Raw genomic sequence first — 14,036 nt, forward strand, 5'->3', positions numbered from 1 at the left:
TTCAAGTGGCAGTCTTATGGAGAAATTGATCAGCTGGATGAGTTTGTAACACCGGTCAGATGTATCAACACAAGAAATGGACGAACACGATGTTTCTTAAAAAATAAATGTTCATCATTATAATTAAATGAAGCCAAACAATTCTGAATAAGATGATGCTTAGATGGAGATCTCAAAACTAGACGGTTTCGGTCATTGAAATTCAATGCGAAGTGTGTAATAGCTAGGTTGCAAGTGGTTGGAGTGGTTCGAATCCAAGGATCGTGAAACCCCATTAGCGACCACCAAGAAGGCTCAGTTTTCAGAGAAACTTGAAACAAAAGTACAAGCAATCTACCAACACAATTAATCATGTTTTAACCTGTTAAAATCTTCCAAAACAATGACACGGCTTTTCTGTATTGTTTAAATATACAGATGGCATTTTCAGGCTTGGAAAGTAATCGAACAAAAAAAGAGAAAGCGAGCTCTTTAGCTGTTAGGCGGAACACCGCACTTTAAATCCCACATCGACCGCGTCCAAAATAGTATAGCTCTTCAAAACAAAGTACAGCAGTTCACGGGCTTACTTGAACACCATCTGTTTTATAGGATCTTGTTTTTGTATCCTTGATTTCTAAGGAAACAGGAATCCCATATTGGTAGATGACTATTTCATTTTTAGTATTTTAGCCAAAATGATTTCTGAAAGACATAATTTTTTGTTTTGATTCCCCAAATTTAAAATTGATATAAGTAGTTTTTTAATTTGTCAACAATAAATTATTTTAGTCATTCTTTGAATAATCTCCTTTAAATAAGACCAAAATAATTTTAGGGACTAAAGTGATAAGTTATGATAATCTCAGGGACTTTTTTGGCTAAAAACCCTTTCTTTTTTAATTTTGAGTTTTCATTTTTCCGAACTTGATATAGACAGAAAGAAGATCGGATTGTAAATTGTGAGTTTATCATGTTCCTTGAACACACTGTGAATTTTAATTGGACTTATAATTTAACTTTTTTTTCTTTTTTTTGGTTAAGGGAAAGATTTTATTAAAACACCAAACACATTTACAAACAAACAAAGACCCAACTTACACATACAAACAAACAAAAAAAGGCCTAAAAATAAAGAAAAAATAGAAAGTGAGCCCAACAACAGTAAAGCCCAAAAACAACAGAACTTCTGAGAAACATCCACTACTTTCTCCACTGCAGATCCAAGAAGCATCCAACCATCCGATTCTTCGTCCACAATCGATCATCACCTCCTCATACACCACATGCGCATAGCCATAAGCAAGAGATAGTTGACAACCAAGAGAGAGAAGCTAACCACCAGGGAAATCCTCGAGCGACACTATCGAAAACGGCAGACAACAAGGAGAACGTGGTGGTGTTGGAACACCTGAGCTGGTGAATGCGCCAGAACTCTACACACAAACTCAATAGAAAACATGGTTGAAGATCAAAGCAAGGAAGAGCCAAGAAGAGGTATACCCGCAAGGGTTGAGGAATTGGATAGTCCGGATTGAAAATTTGGGAGAACCACCAATAGATGCAAGGAGAAAAGAAAGAAAAAAAGAAAAAGAAAAGAGGACACAACAACCGACTCCAACCGAAGCTATGACTAGTGCCACTAAAGATGCTTAGATCTGTAAGTCTCACAAAAACAGTGAGAATGACTCTCACTTCGAAGAAAACAGCTCTCACAATGGAGAGAAAGATCCTCCTTTTTGTTTTCTTATAATTTAACTTTGGTTCCTCCTTTTTGGTTATTTCACTTGAAGCTGTTGCATTGAAGTTATTCTTTTTTGTGTGCTTTTGCTTCCTTCTCCTTGTCCTAGAAAATGAAAGACAGAATTAATTTTTGCCTCATTATTTTTCCTTTTCCTATTCCTTTGCTTTTCCTTTTCCTTTTTCTTTTCGAAGCAACAAAAACGGGTTTGATGACAATAACAGGTTGTATACCAAAAGGTTCCTTCTTCTGTCCACATCTGAATCTGATGGTGATGGGAAGTGACAACATACCAGATGACCAATTTTTTAACAAATTCACGAAAATGAAATATATTATGATTGCAAATTTGGAACTATTCTGTAAAACAATCTAATGGTAACAAAAATTTACTGGCATTACTTTTGGACTCAAAAGTAAAAAGTATTATATTCGAATTTCGTAATTTATTATTATTGACTCATTGTAAGACTTAGACCAAATTCCCTATGTTTTCATGTAAATATATTATTGGCTAAATAATAAAAGACAAACTAATGGTAAGAATTTATTTCATACCTTAAAAAAAAATTAATTTATTTTAATATATATTTTCTCTGGTTTTGGAAGAGGTAGATAATCGTGACTTGCCACCAGTTGTCTTCCTTTTTTTTTAAAAAAAATTCTCATCTTTTGATTGGTTTGTACCTTTTTTAAAAATTAAAAAAAAAATTAACAAAAACATTCCATTATTAAAAAAAGGAAAAATATCAACATGCAAAATATAATTTCACGATTGCAAACCTAATAGAAAGACAATATAAAATTTTAATCAAAAGAAAAGATACATTAACGAGGATAAAACATTACATCACTTTTTCATAGACTTGCATATGACGAAGTTCATTCCACAAAGAAACACTGTTATATGTACATACAAGAAGATTAGACAATTTAAGAGCAATTCCAATTACTTTGTTTTAAGGAATATTCGAACTTGAAAGTAAATGATGTTGTATTTTTATATTCTTCTACTTGTTAAACGTGAAAACTGCGAATATATGTGCACTATATGTTTGAGTTTGATAAAAATGTGTATTATATGTTTGAGTTTGATAAAAACGTAAAATTTAATGAATCATTAAGACATAAAAAAACGAATACACAAATTTACTACATAAAAAAATAAAAAATAAAAAGACAATCTATCCGTCAACTACAGTCCAAAAGAACAGCTTGGGGATGAAGAAGCAACAGCCAACAACCAATCCACCCTTTGTTCCGAGTTGAACTTGTCTCCAATTCCAAGCAATAGAGTTATTCTACGCGTTGAAGGCCAACGAACGTTGTCCTTGGTCTTTGCTTAAAAACCCACCGACAAGAGTCACTTTGCAAATCCCAGTCCCTACATTTCAGTTGAGAGGTCTTTGTATTGTCAAGTCACCCAGAAGGACCACGTTCTAAGTTAACCAAAAATGTCATCGCACTTCACCTTCTGACTTTCATATCCCATTTTCCTCCACTCCACCAGCCAACTTCTCTTCATAGGTGCTTCTAGCAGAAGCTGCCAACACCACCACCAGAAAGTGCTTCTCTGCAAGACCCCAGTTGGTGAATCTGTAAGATTGCTGTTTACTTTGCTCATTTGCTTGATGGGTCTTCTCCAAGAGCCCAAATTTTGCTAATTCTTGGCTCAAGTTTCATACTTTGTTGATGGTTTTTTTAATTTCATAAATTGGATTTTCTTCTGGTTTGCTGCCGCATATTATATGATTGCAATTGGGGAACATTTTCATCTGGGTTCTTTTACCAAATGATGAAGCTGGTGAGGAATCTTAATTGGGATTGGTTTGTTCAATTCAGGCCTTTCTACAAAAGGGTTTTGAATTTTGGTAATGAGATGATGAAGGGTCATTGTAAAATCTTGGTTTTTCAAACTTTCAATGGATTAGTTGCAATTGGCTCATTGGTGTTCTTTGTTGTTGCAATGTCTTGTGCCTTTTTGTATTTGTTTCCCAGTGTTCCCCCAGTGGTTAATAGTTACCCGGTTTCGAATTCCAGTAGTAGTTCTATTGATGAATGTGATGTTTTCGAAGGAAGGTGGATTCAAGATGAAAGTTACCCTTTGTACAATGCCTCAGAATGCCCATTTGCAGAAATTGGATTTAATTGCTTTGCTAATGGGCGGAAAGACAGGGGTTATGCCAAGTGGAGGTGGAAGCCAAAGAATTGTGATATTCCTAGGTTTGATGTGCGGGCGGTTCTTGAAAAACTTCATGGAAAGAGGATTGTTTTTGTTGGTGATTCGTTGAGTAGAACACAGTGGGAGTCTTTGATATGTTTACTCATGACAGGGGTGGAGGATAAGAAGAGTGTTTACGAAGTGAATGGGAAAAAAATCACTAAGCAGATTAGATTCTTATCGGTACACTTTAGTTCATTTGACCTCAGAATTGATTTCTATCGGTCAGTTTTCCTAGCACAGCTTGCTTCAGTTCCAATCCGATCACCAAAGAGGGTTAAATCAACTCTCAGAGTTGACAAGTTGGATGACATTAGCCGAGAATGGATCGATTCTGATATTTTGATTTTCAATTCAGGTCACTGGTGGACACCAAGTAAACTTTTTGACATGTGAGTTTTCTTAATCTCTGAGCGTTGTCTAATTTCAGTTATTGTTGTAGAATGCTTTCTGACATCGAAAACATTTAAAAACTTGCTTCATGATTCTCTATTTACCGGATGCATTTGTCTATGTCTTTTCCCCTCCATTCAGTTACTTTACATTTATCTTCAATCCACGCACCCTCCAAGATTCAGTTCCAGAGTCTTCACCGTTAACAGCTTGTGCATCGTGCATTCATACTCCATGCTTGATCGTATAAATGTTGACTAATGCAAGCAGTGGATTAGAATGTATTCATCTTTATTGCATGCATGGTACTTATTATTTATAGAATGGTTTAAATGCCCCATGCATGTTAGTGCCCCTTCAGAAGTCTAATTTACTAGAGAGGTAGAAGATCCCTACTACGGGCGTGGCCAAGGTCTTGGTTGAAGTTTGCTGATACAAACTCCATGGAAGCCATGATTATTGTATAATTTGTAGACATTTATGCTTATGTTTTAGCTTAAAAAACTTTCACCAGTTGGGGAAAGGGGTATGGAATTGTAATAAAAAATACATGTTAGATCATAAATGATGGGTACAAAGCATAAATGACGGTTATGTTGACATTCGACTTCAAGCCCAATTTGCTTGATCAACTTCTTAGGTAGAATACTTACTAGTTACTACCACCAAAATACTGCTGCTTCAGTATACATTTCAGACCCCAAAAAGAAAAAGGATACAATTCCCAAAACATTGTGCAGCCTGTAGTAGTGTTATGCAGATGGATCCCTCGTTCTCTCACTCCACTTTGCCTTTTCACGTGATTATGATTGTTTGTGCAAGTGGATATGTGATTGCATGTTGGGCATTCTGATGTAAGATAAAAGTGTTCTGTTTTCCTTCCTTGTCAACCAGTATATCTTGTCTTGATGTATGCACCTGAATTCTTGAATGATTATGCTTGCTCAACATACAATCGACTTCTTAATCAGCTTTCCAAAAAAAAAAGCAAGTTTAACATTTTTTGTACAGGGGCTGCTATTTTCAAGTGGGTAAATCTCTGAAGCTTGGAATGCCAATCACCACGGGGTTCAGGATAGCTCTAAACACTTGGTCGTCTTGGGTTGAGACCATGGTCAACACAAATAGGACAAGTGTATTCTTCAGGACTTTTGAGTCATCGCATTGGAGGTGCATCATTTATTTTATTTGTTATGATACTTGCTGCCAATGATTTTAGTGTCTGTTGGGGTTTGATTGCATCTAGCTCTACCAAATCTATTCTTGTCGGCGATACAGTTGGCTATTAGTTAGCATCTCCTACTTGTGTTTCATGAAAAAATTTAATTTTATTCTTCTGGCTTCCCTTTAAAAATAGGGAGTATCTTGTTTTGTTCCATGTATCGATACTATATTATTAAAGCATTCTATAATTCCCCATGTTGCTTTGCTATTTACGTCTAGTGAAAATAATGTGCCATGATACATCCATGCTAGTCCCAAGTAGTTGTAATTTAATGGACACTTTTTGCTAAAAATCTTCATGGAAGATGGAACTTAACAAACTATTTACAGAAATAAAAGGTTGCTTGTATTTTTTATTTTTTCCCTACTTTTAATTTGATTTAATGTGTTTGGGTAGCAAGGAATTTCAAGTCTTTATTGGCCTCTAAATGCTTTAGTTAATTGTTAATCATGGAAATGCCGGTTCGATTGGCTGATCTGAAGCAATATATAAAGTTGTCCTATTTTCTTCTTTGTAGAAGCTAAATCTTTTAAATTCTGGTACATATTTAATTATTCATTTTGCTCCTGAGTTGAGATGCAAATAAGCTGATGTAATTGACTGCTGGTGATTCTGTATATGTACCAGTGGCCGAAAGCACAATTCGTGCAAAGTGACTCAACACCCTTGGTCAAGCTCATGGGGAAAGGACCGAAGCACAATTTCGGACATCATTATAAAGATTGTGAAAAAAATGAAGGTTCCTGTGACAATTCTACACGTTACACCTATGTTATCATTCCGTAGTGATGGGCATGTGGGTACCTGGAGCGAAAATCCATCAGTCCCTGATTGTAGCCATTGGTGCCTACCTGGCGTACCTGATATGTGGAATGAAATTCTCTTGAACCTGCTACCCAGGAATCAGGTTTCCCTTAAATGAAGTGTAGAGCCGCTAATCTGCTTCCTTCTTTTGCTGCTTGCATCAACAAGCTCCTAGTGTCACTCTTCAGCATCAGATCGAAAAAGTGAGAGAGATCCTGGCATCCTGCCCGTAAGTTGAACTTTGCCTCTCAGAAACTTCTTGTTTGTCGTTTTGTGTAGTATTGTTTCCCCACGGTCAGTTACTGAAGATTAAGAACCACAATCCAAATTAAATGGGGGAGTTGAGATGAAGTTGCGTTGCTGTAGTATGTGTTCATGAGATCTAGCTAGTAGTTACAAGTTATAACAAGTGCTTGTAAAGTCCATTTGTGAAAGCATCTTTTTCCAAAGTGAAACAGAAATAGAAGTTTCTACAATTGGCCAAAATCAATCCGAGTTTGGGGATGAACTGATGAAGGAAAGTGTACAAATTGGTCTGCCAGGCGTCCGCCATGTTTTACGGTAGATGAGCTTCTTCTTTCATTGAATTTTTAGTTGATGTGCCAGAGGTGGATTTGCAGTCGTGGCAGCTCCAAGGAGGGCATGCCTTGCTTAATCACTTGCTTTATTTACATCTTTTAACACAACTTATACATTTTATTTGATTGTTGCACACTTCAATAATTGTGAAGAAGGGCCAAATACTTCCCATAAGTATGTACTGGAAATCGTGGACCCAATGTTATGATGTTATCAAAGCCTCCTCAATTTTTATGTATTGGAAGAGTGAGCAGTGGAACGAAAATTTGTTGTTTATGATGGTATACCACATGACATATCAGAGTAGTGTTCCGAGTTCAATCTTATTATAATTTGATGTCGGATTGAGGAGAGATTCTCTCTTGCAACCATTACAGTCTTAGTGGCATTCTCGATCTAATTAATGATATGTGTTCAAATAGTGTATCAACTGTTTAGTATATATTTGCCTCTCTGGTTACACGAGTCTCTCCTCCGAATGAGACACAGATATGCATCACCAGGTCCATTCAATCATGATTCAAGTCAATGCATGTCCTTGTGAACTTTACTTCCCATCTTTTATCTTGAAAAACAAAATATTGAAGGCCAAGAAGTACTTGAGGAGCAGCTAGAAATCTGTCTGTATGCCTGAACATGGTGATTCAATTGCTTATCTGAACATGCACAGTGCCCAAAAGTTGAGCTTACAAAGAGGCCTTTGATGCATGCTCATAAGTTGAATGCAGTAGCATGTGGTTGAATGTTTTGGTGGGTAGGGTATTTGGTTTTTATCTATGCGTCACCGGTTCGAAACTTCCCTTCGGCCAAATTATTATAATAGTTTTGAACCCTACCCTTCCTCTTAAAAATAATAAAAATTTTCTATAATAAATAAATAAATTTAAGCTAGTTAAACAGTCCCACATAGGCAAAATGAAGTACAAAATTGCTCTTCATAATACCAGCAGAAGGATGAATAATCGCCAAGATTAGTAACGCAAGCTTGTAACCCAAGTGGTGGCATTGAAGTGTTGGAACATTGGTTCAACGTTAGTTGTTCGGGTCTGGAGTGGCTCTATTCAAGGCTCGCCCATTCCAAGCTAGGAGTTGAGTTGTGTGGCCTGAGCGAAGGCTCTGGGCTACACGATTTCGAGAGCAGAGGGAATCTAACACGCCCCAATCTTGATATCCCTTAATATCAGAGTAGGCACGTACTGGCCGACACTCAAGGGTGACGAAGTCATTAAAAGCATGCTTACCATTAAAAATACGTAACTAGAACGGATTAAACCAAAACAAAATCGTGTTCAGAGCATACAACTACTCAAGAATAATAGGAAAAGAATTATTATGAAAAGGTACAAACAAAGAAATGATACCTATACTGAGAAAACTCAAAGATAACTAAGCCGAAGTGCCCTGACACCGGGATCATGTGCCTCAATTCTATCTCTAGTTTTCCATTGCCCGAAAGTTGCTCGAATGATTGAAAATGTGATCATTCTCGCCAACGCGCCGTGACTAAGGCCAATTCGACTGGGAAAAGCCTCAATTTCTCTTGACCCCGCTGGACACCCTAGAAATGGGTGCCTTCGATTCAACTTCTCCAGTGCTCCGCCGCCTCCATGGTTGGTTGGGGTTTATTCTTGGGTTCAAGGAGAGTCTAATGGTGGTAGAGATCAATAGAAATAATTTCACAAATGGTGATTCAAGGACGAGAATCCGAACCCGAAGGTGGGTTTTCTTACCACATCGGGGCTAAAATTTGTCAGGTTTGGTTAGAATTGGGTGCTAGGGTTTTGTGTTGAGGTTTCATGGTGATGGAAGGTTGAAGAAAGCGAGAAAATTAGACTGAAAGCCATCAGGAAACCCCAAGGAAATCTAGTCATCACGCGAGTCAAAGAGAACACAGCTGGTTCCCTTCCTTCTCTCCTCCTTCATTTCCCTCTCCTTTCTTTCAATCTAGGCCACACACGTGGCTTCCTAGATTTTGCTCCGAAAATCTGGAGCCTTCTAGAAAATGATTAATTGACCATTTTGTCCTCGATTTTGTTCGTTAATAACTCATTCGTTATAACTCCAAATTGCGTTCCGTTTGCGCCCACACGTCCGTAGCGACGAATACTATGAGGATACACCAAGAAAACGAATATTACATGACACAACAAGGTGGTCAACATAAGTCAACGTATTTGCCTTGAAGGGTAATTTCGTAAATTCACATTTTTAAATTATAAAAATCATAATTTTTAGGGACAGGTCGTTACAGAATCGCTTAAGGCTGGTTTCACAGAACAACGACAACCCGCCGCTCTTGGTAGTGGAAGGATAATGGGTCGGTGCCATCTGGTTCCATCATGGATAGTTGGGCTGCCCTAATTGAACCAATGCTTGTTTTGTTCATTTGTTAGGTAATCAGTAATTTGATCACCAACGAGTGGAATTATTTGATTGAAATGTTGGAACTTTCATTGTTCTGAAACCCATTTCTCTTTTGTGGTAAACTTTAGTACTTGGAGTTTGAATTTTAATTTGTCAATTGGTGATCATAACACTTGAATAAAAGAAACACAAAAATGATAAATATCAAGGTTAATCTATGTATTAGTCGGGAGAATGCACCGACTAGCTTTCTAAACAAATACCTTCACCTTGGGAGGGATTATCACCTTCCATACAAATTTCCATAGTATCGCATAAGGATTACCTTTGGAATTAGAGGTAGAAGCACGAAGTGATGGGGATTGCACAAGCTTCCTACCAACATTATAACCATTTTTAACCGTGAAGAATCCCCGCTCATGAAAGTGCCATATTAAACAATCCGCTGGCATACAAATACTAATAGGCATAGTGCGTATAAGATTCACCTCTACCTCCAAAAATAATGCAGATAAAACTTCGAGGCTCAAAGACTTGCTTACCGGATCAAGTAGTTCCTGCACCCTCATATGTTTCTGCGAAACTGGTGCCACTGATAACACTTTGAATGTATTCGGCCTTGGAAGCCACCTAAAATGTCATACGCGTATCGTCGCTCCATTGCCTACAACAACATATTGAAGACCAAAGAAGTATTTGTCGAGCAACTAGAAATCTGTCTTTATGCTTGAACATGGTGATTCAATTGCATATTTAACTTGCACAATGCCCAACATGTTGAGCTTACAAATAGACCTTTGATGCATACTCATATATTGAAGCTAGTATTATGTAGTTCAATGTCTTAATGGACAGGGCATTGGGTTTTTTCCCATGCGTCATGAGTTCGAAACTCCCCCTCAGTTAAATTATTATAATAGTTTTGAATCATCCCTATCTTTCATAACAATAATTAAAATTTTCCAAAATACATAAATAAATTTAAGCTAGTTAAACAGTCCCACATCGGGCAAGTGAAGTGCAAAACTATTCTTTATAATACCAGCACAAGGATGAATAATCGTCGAGCTTAGTTACGCAAGCTTGTAACCCAAGTGGGGGCATTAAGGTGTTGGAACATTGGTTCAGCGTTAGCTATCCGGGTCTACAATGGCTATATTCCAGCCTGCCCATTCCAAGCTAGGAGTTGAGTTGTGCGGCTTGAGCGAAGGCTCTAGGCTACACGATTTCTAGAGTGGAGGGAACCGCGTAACGTTGGTTTCACAGAGCAACGATTACCCCCCGCTCTTGGCAGTGGAAGGATAACGGGTCGGTGCCATCCGGATCCATCATGGATAGCTGGGCTGCCCCGATTGAACCAATGCTTTTTTTTTTTTTTTTTTGCTTTATGTGATTACTTTGTATAAATTGTGTGATGGCATCAACTAGTAATTCGATTTCTAGAGTGGAGGGAACCGCGTAAGGCTAGTTTCACAGAGCAACGATTACCCCTGCTCTTGGCAGTGGAAGGATAACGGATCGGTGCCATCCGGATCCATCATGGATAGCTGGGCAACCCCAATTGAACCAATGCTTTATTTATTTTTTTGTTTTTTTGTTTTGTTTTGTTTTTTGTTTTTTTTTTTTTTAGGCCTTGTGTGATTACTTTGTATAAATTGTGTGATGGCATCAACTAGTAATTTGATCTTGTTTAATATATTGCATATTGTGAAATGTCTCTTTGTTCACCAAAGAGTGGAATTATTGATTGAAATGTTGGAACTTTCAATTTTCTTTTGTGCTAAACTTTAGTACTTGGAGTTTAAATTTTAATTTGTCAATGGGAGATCATAACACATGAGTAAAATAAACACAAAATGATAAATATTAAGGTTAATCACATCGAACTTTAACTGTAAGATCCCACATCGCCCATGGGAGTGGATCATGTAAGTCTTATATGTATATTCCCATCTCTACTTAGCACGAGGTCTTTTGGGAGCTTACTGGCTTCAGATTCTGTAGGAACTCCGAAGTTAAGCGAGTTCGCACGAGAGCAATCCCATGATGGGTGACCCACTGGGAAGTTCTCGTGTGAGCTCCCAGAAACAAGACCATGAGTGTGTGGTCGGGGCCCAAAACGGACAATATCATGCTACAGTGGAGTCGAGCTTGGGATGTGGTGGGGGACCGGGCCGGGATGTGACAATTTGGTATCAGAGCCAATCCTTGGCCGGTAGTGTGCCAACGAGGACGTCGGGCCCCTAAGAGGGGTAGATTGTAAGATCCCACGTCGCCCAAGGGAGCGGATCATGTAAGCCTTATATGTATATTCACATCTCTACCTAGAACGAGGTCTTTTGGGAGCTCACTGGCTTCGGGTTCCGTAGGAACTCTGAAGTTAAGCGAGTTCACGCGAGAACAATCCCATGATGGGTGACCTATTGGGAAGTTCACGTGTGAGTTCCCAAAAACAAAAACCATGAGGGCGTGATCAGGACCCAAAAAAGACAATATTGTGCTACGGTGAAGTCGAGTCTGGGATGTGGTGGGGGCTAGGGCCGGGATGTAACATTAATGATCTTTATTTATTTTTTTTAAATGCGAATTAGTTGTGGAGCCCACACTACATTGAATTTTAACGATCCGAACCATGTATTGTTCAAGTTGCACCTCATAGATCATTCTTGCAAAATATTAACAAAATCAGAAATATTTGAGGCATCTAATTAAGAGTTCAAAGAAATTGACACTTTGTTCTACAAGAAACAATGAAATTTTATTGTGATAATTAAATAGGCAAATGGCTTGAGATTGAATTGAAATTTTGCAAGAATGATCTATGAATCGAGACTTACAAAATAAACGGTTCAGATAATTGAAAATCGATATGAAGTAGGCTCTACATCATGGATAGCTGGGCTGCCCTAATTGAACCAATGCCTTTTTTTTTTTTTTTTTTTTTTTGGCTTTGTGTGATTACTTTGTATAAATTTGATTTTGTTTAATATATTGCATATTGTGAAATGTCTCTTTGTTCACCAAAGAGTGGAATTATTGATTGATGTTGGAACTTTCAATTTTCTGAAACCCCAATTTTCTTTTGTGCTAAACTTTAGTACTTGGAGTTTGAATTTTAATTTGTCAATTGGAGATCATAACACATGAGTAAAATAATGGGAGTTTTAACGAAAAACCCGCGGTACTGTTCACTTTAACGAAAAACCACGTTTTTACACTAAAAAGTCAAACCTGGTACTATTCACTTTACTCTTTATTTTGTCTTTATCGTTAAAACTTAAAGTTTTCAAGCCATTTTCATTAGTTTTCCTTAAAATAAACACAAAATAATAAATATTATGGTTAATCACATCGAACTTTAACGATCTCTATTTATTTTTTTAAAATGCAAATTAGTTGTGGAGCCCACACCACATTGAACTTTAATGATCTGAACCATGTATTTTTCAAGTTGCACCTCATAAATCATCCTTGCAAAATATTAACAAAATTAGAAATATTTGAGGCATCTAATTAAGAGTTCAAAGAAATTGACACTTTGTTCTACAAGAAACAATGAAATTTTGTTGTGACAATTAAATAGACAAATGGTTTGAGATTGAATTGAATTTTTGCAAGAATGATCTATGAATCGAGATTTTCAAAATAAACAGTTCAGATCATTGAAAATCGATGTGAAGTAGGCCCTATATCATGGATAGCTGGACTGCCCAATTGAACCAATGCTTTTTTTTTTTTTTTTTTTTTTTTTTTTTTTTTTGGTTTGTGTGATTACTTTGTATAAATTGTGTGATGGCATCAACTAGTAATTTGATCTTGTTTAATATATTGCATATTGTGAAATGTCTCTTTGTTCACCAAAGAGTGGAATTATTGATTGAAATGTTGGAACTTTCAATTTTCTGAAACCCCAATTTTCTTTTGTGCTAAACTTTAGTACTTGGAGTTTGAATTTTAATTTGTCAATTGGAGATCATAACACTTGAGTAAAATAAACACAAAATGATAAATATTAAGGTTAATCACATCGAACTTTAACGATCTCTATTTATTTATTTTTAAATGCGAATTAGTTGTGGAGCCCACACCACATCGAACTTTAACGATCCGAACCATGTATTTTTCAAGTTACACCTCATAGATCATCCTTGCAAAATATTAACAAAATCAAAAATATTTGAGGCATCTAATTAAGAGTTCAAAGAAATTGACACTTTATTCTATATGAAACAATGAAATTTTATTGTGATAATTAAATATGCAAATGGTTTGAGATTGAATTGAATTTTTGCAAGGATGATCTATGAATCGAGACTTGCAAAATAAACGGTTCAGATAATTAAAAATCGATATGAAATAGGCTCTACATCATGGATAGCTGGGCTATCCCAATTGAACCAATGCTTTTTTTTTTATTTTTTTTATTTTTTTATTGTTTGCTTTGTGTGATTACTTTGTATAAATTGTGTGATGCATCAACTTGTAATTTGATTTTGTTTAATATATTGCATATTGTGAAATATCTCTTTGTTCACCAAAGAGTGGAATTATTGATTGAAATGTTGGGACTTTCAATTTCTGAAACCCCAATTTTCTTTTGTGCTAAACTTTAGTACTTGGAGTTTGAATTTGAATTTGTCAATTGGAGATCATAACACTTGAGTAAAATAAACACAAAATGATAAATATTAAGGTTAATCACATCGAACTTTAACGATCTTTATTTATTT

The 14,036-nt window shown here is 36.6% G+C and overlaps 1 protein-coding gene across 1 annotated transcript; it reads left to right on the plus strand.

The window, feature by feature from the left end:
- The first annotated feature begins 2,990 nt into the window (after window positions 1-2,990).
- Window positions 2,991-7,243, plus strand: LOC137725971 (protein trichome berefringence-like 7). Its single transcript, XM_068464816.1, has 3 exons — window positions 2,991-4,333; window positions 5,346-5,504; window positions 6,187-7,243. The coding sequence occupies exons 1-3, from the start codon at window positions 3,513-3,515 to the stop codon at window positions 6,479-6,481; spliced, it is 1,275 nt and encodes a 424-aa protein (XP_068320917.1). The 5' UTR covers window positions 2,991-3,512; the 3' UTR covers window positions 6,482-7,243.
- The last annotated feature ends 6,793 nt before the right edge of the window (window positions 7,244-14,036 follow it).

Source organism: Pyrus communis, chromosome 2, assembly GCF_963583255.1.
Source record: "Pyrus communis chromosome 2, drPyrComm1.1, whole genome shotgun sequence".
In the NCBI taxonomy this organism is placed as follows: domain Eukaryota; kingdom Viridiplantae; phylum Streptophyta; class Magnoliopsida; order Rosales; family Rosaceae; genus Pyrus; species Pyrus communis.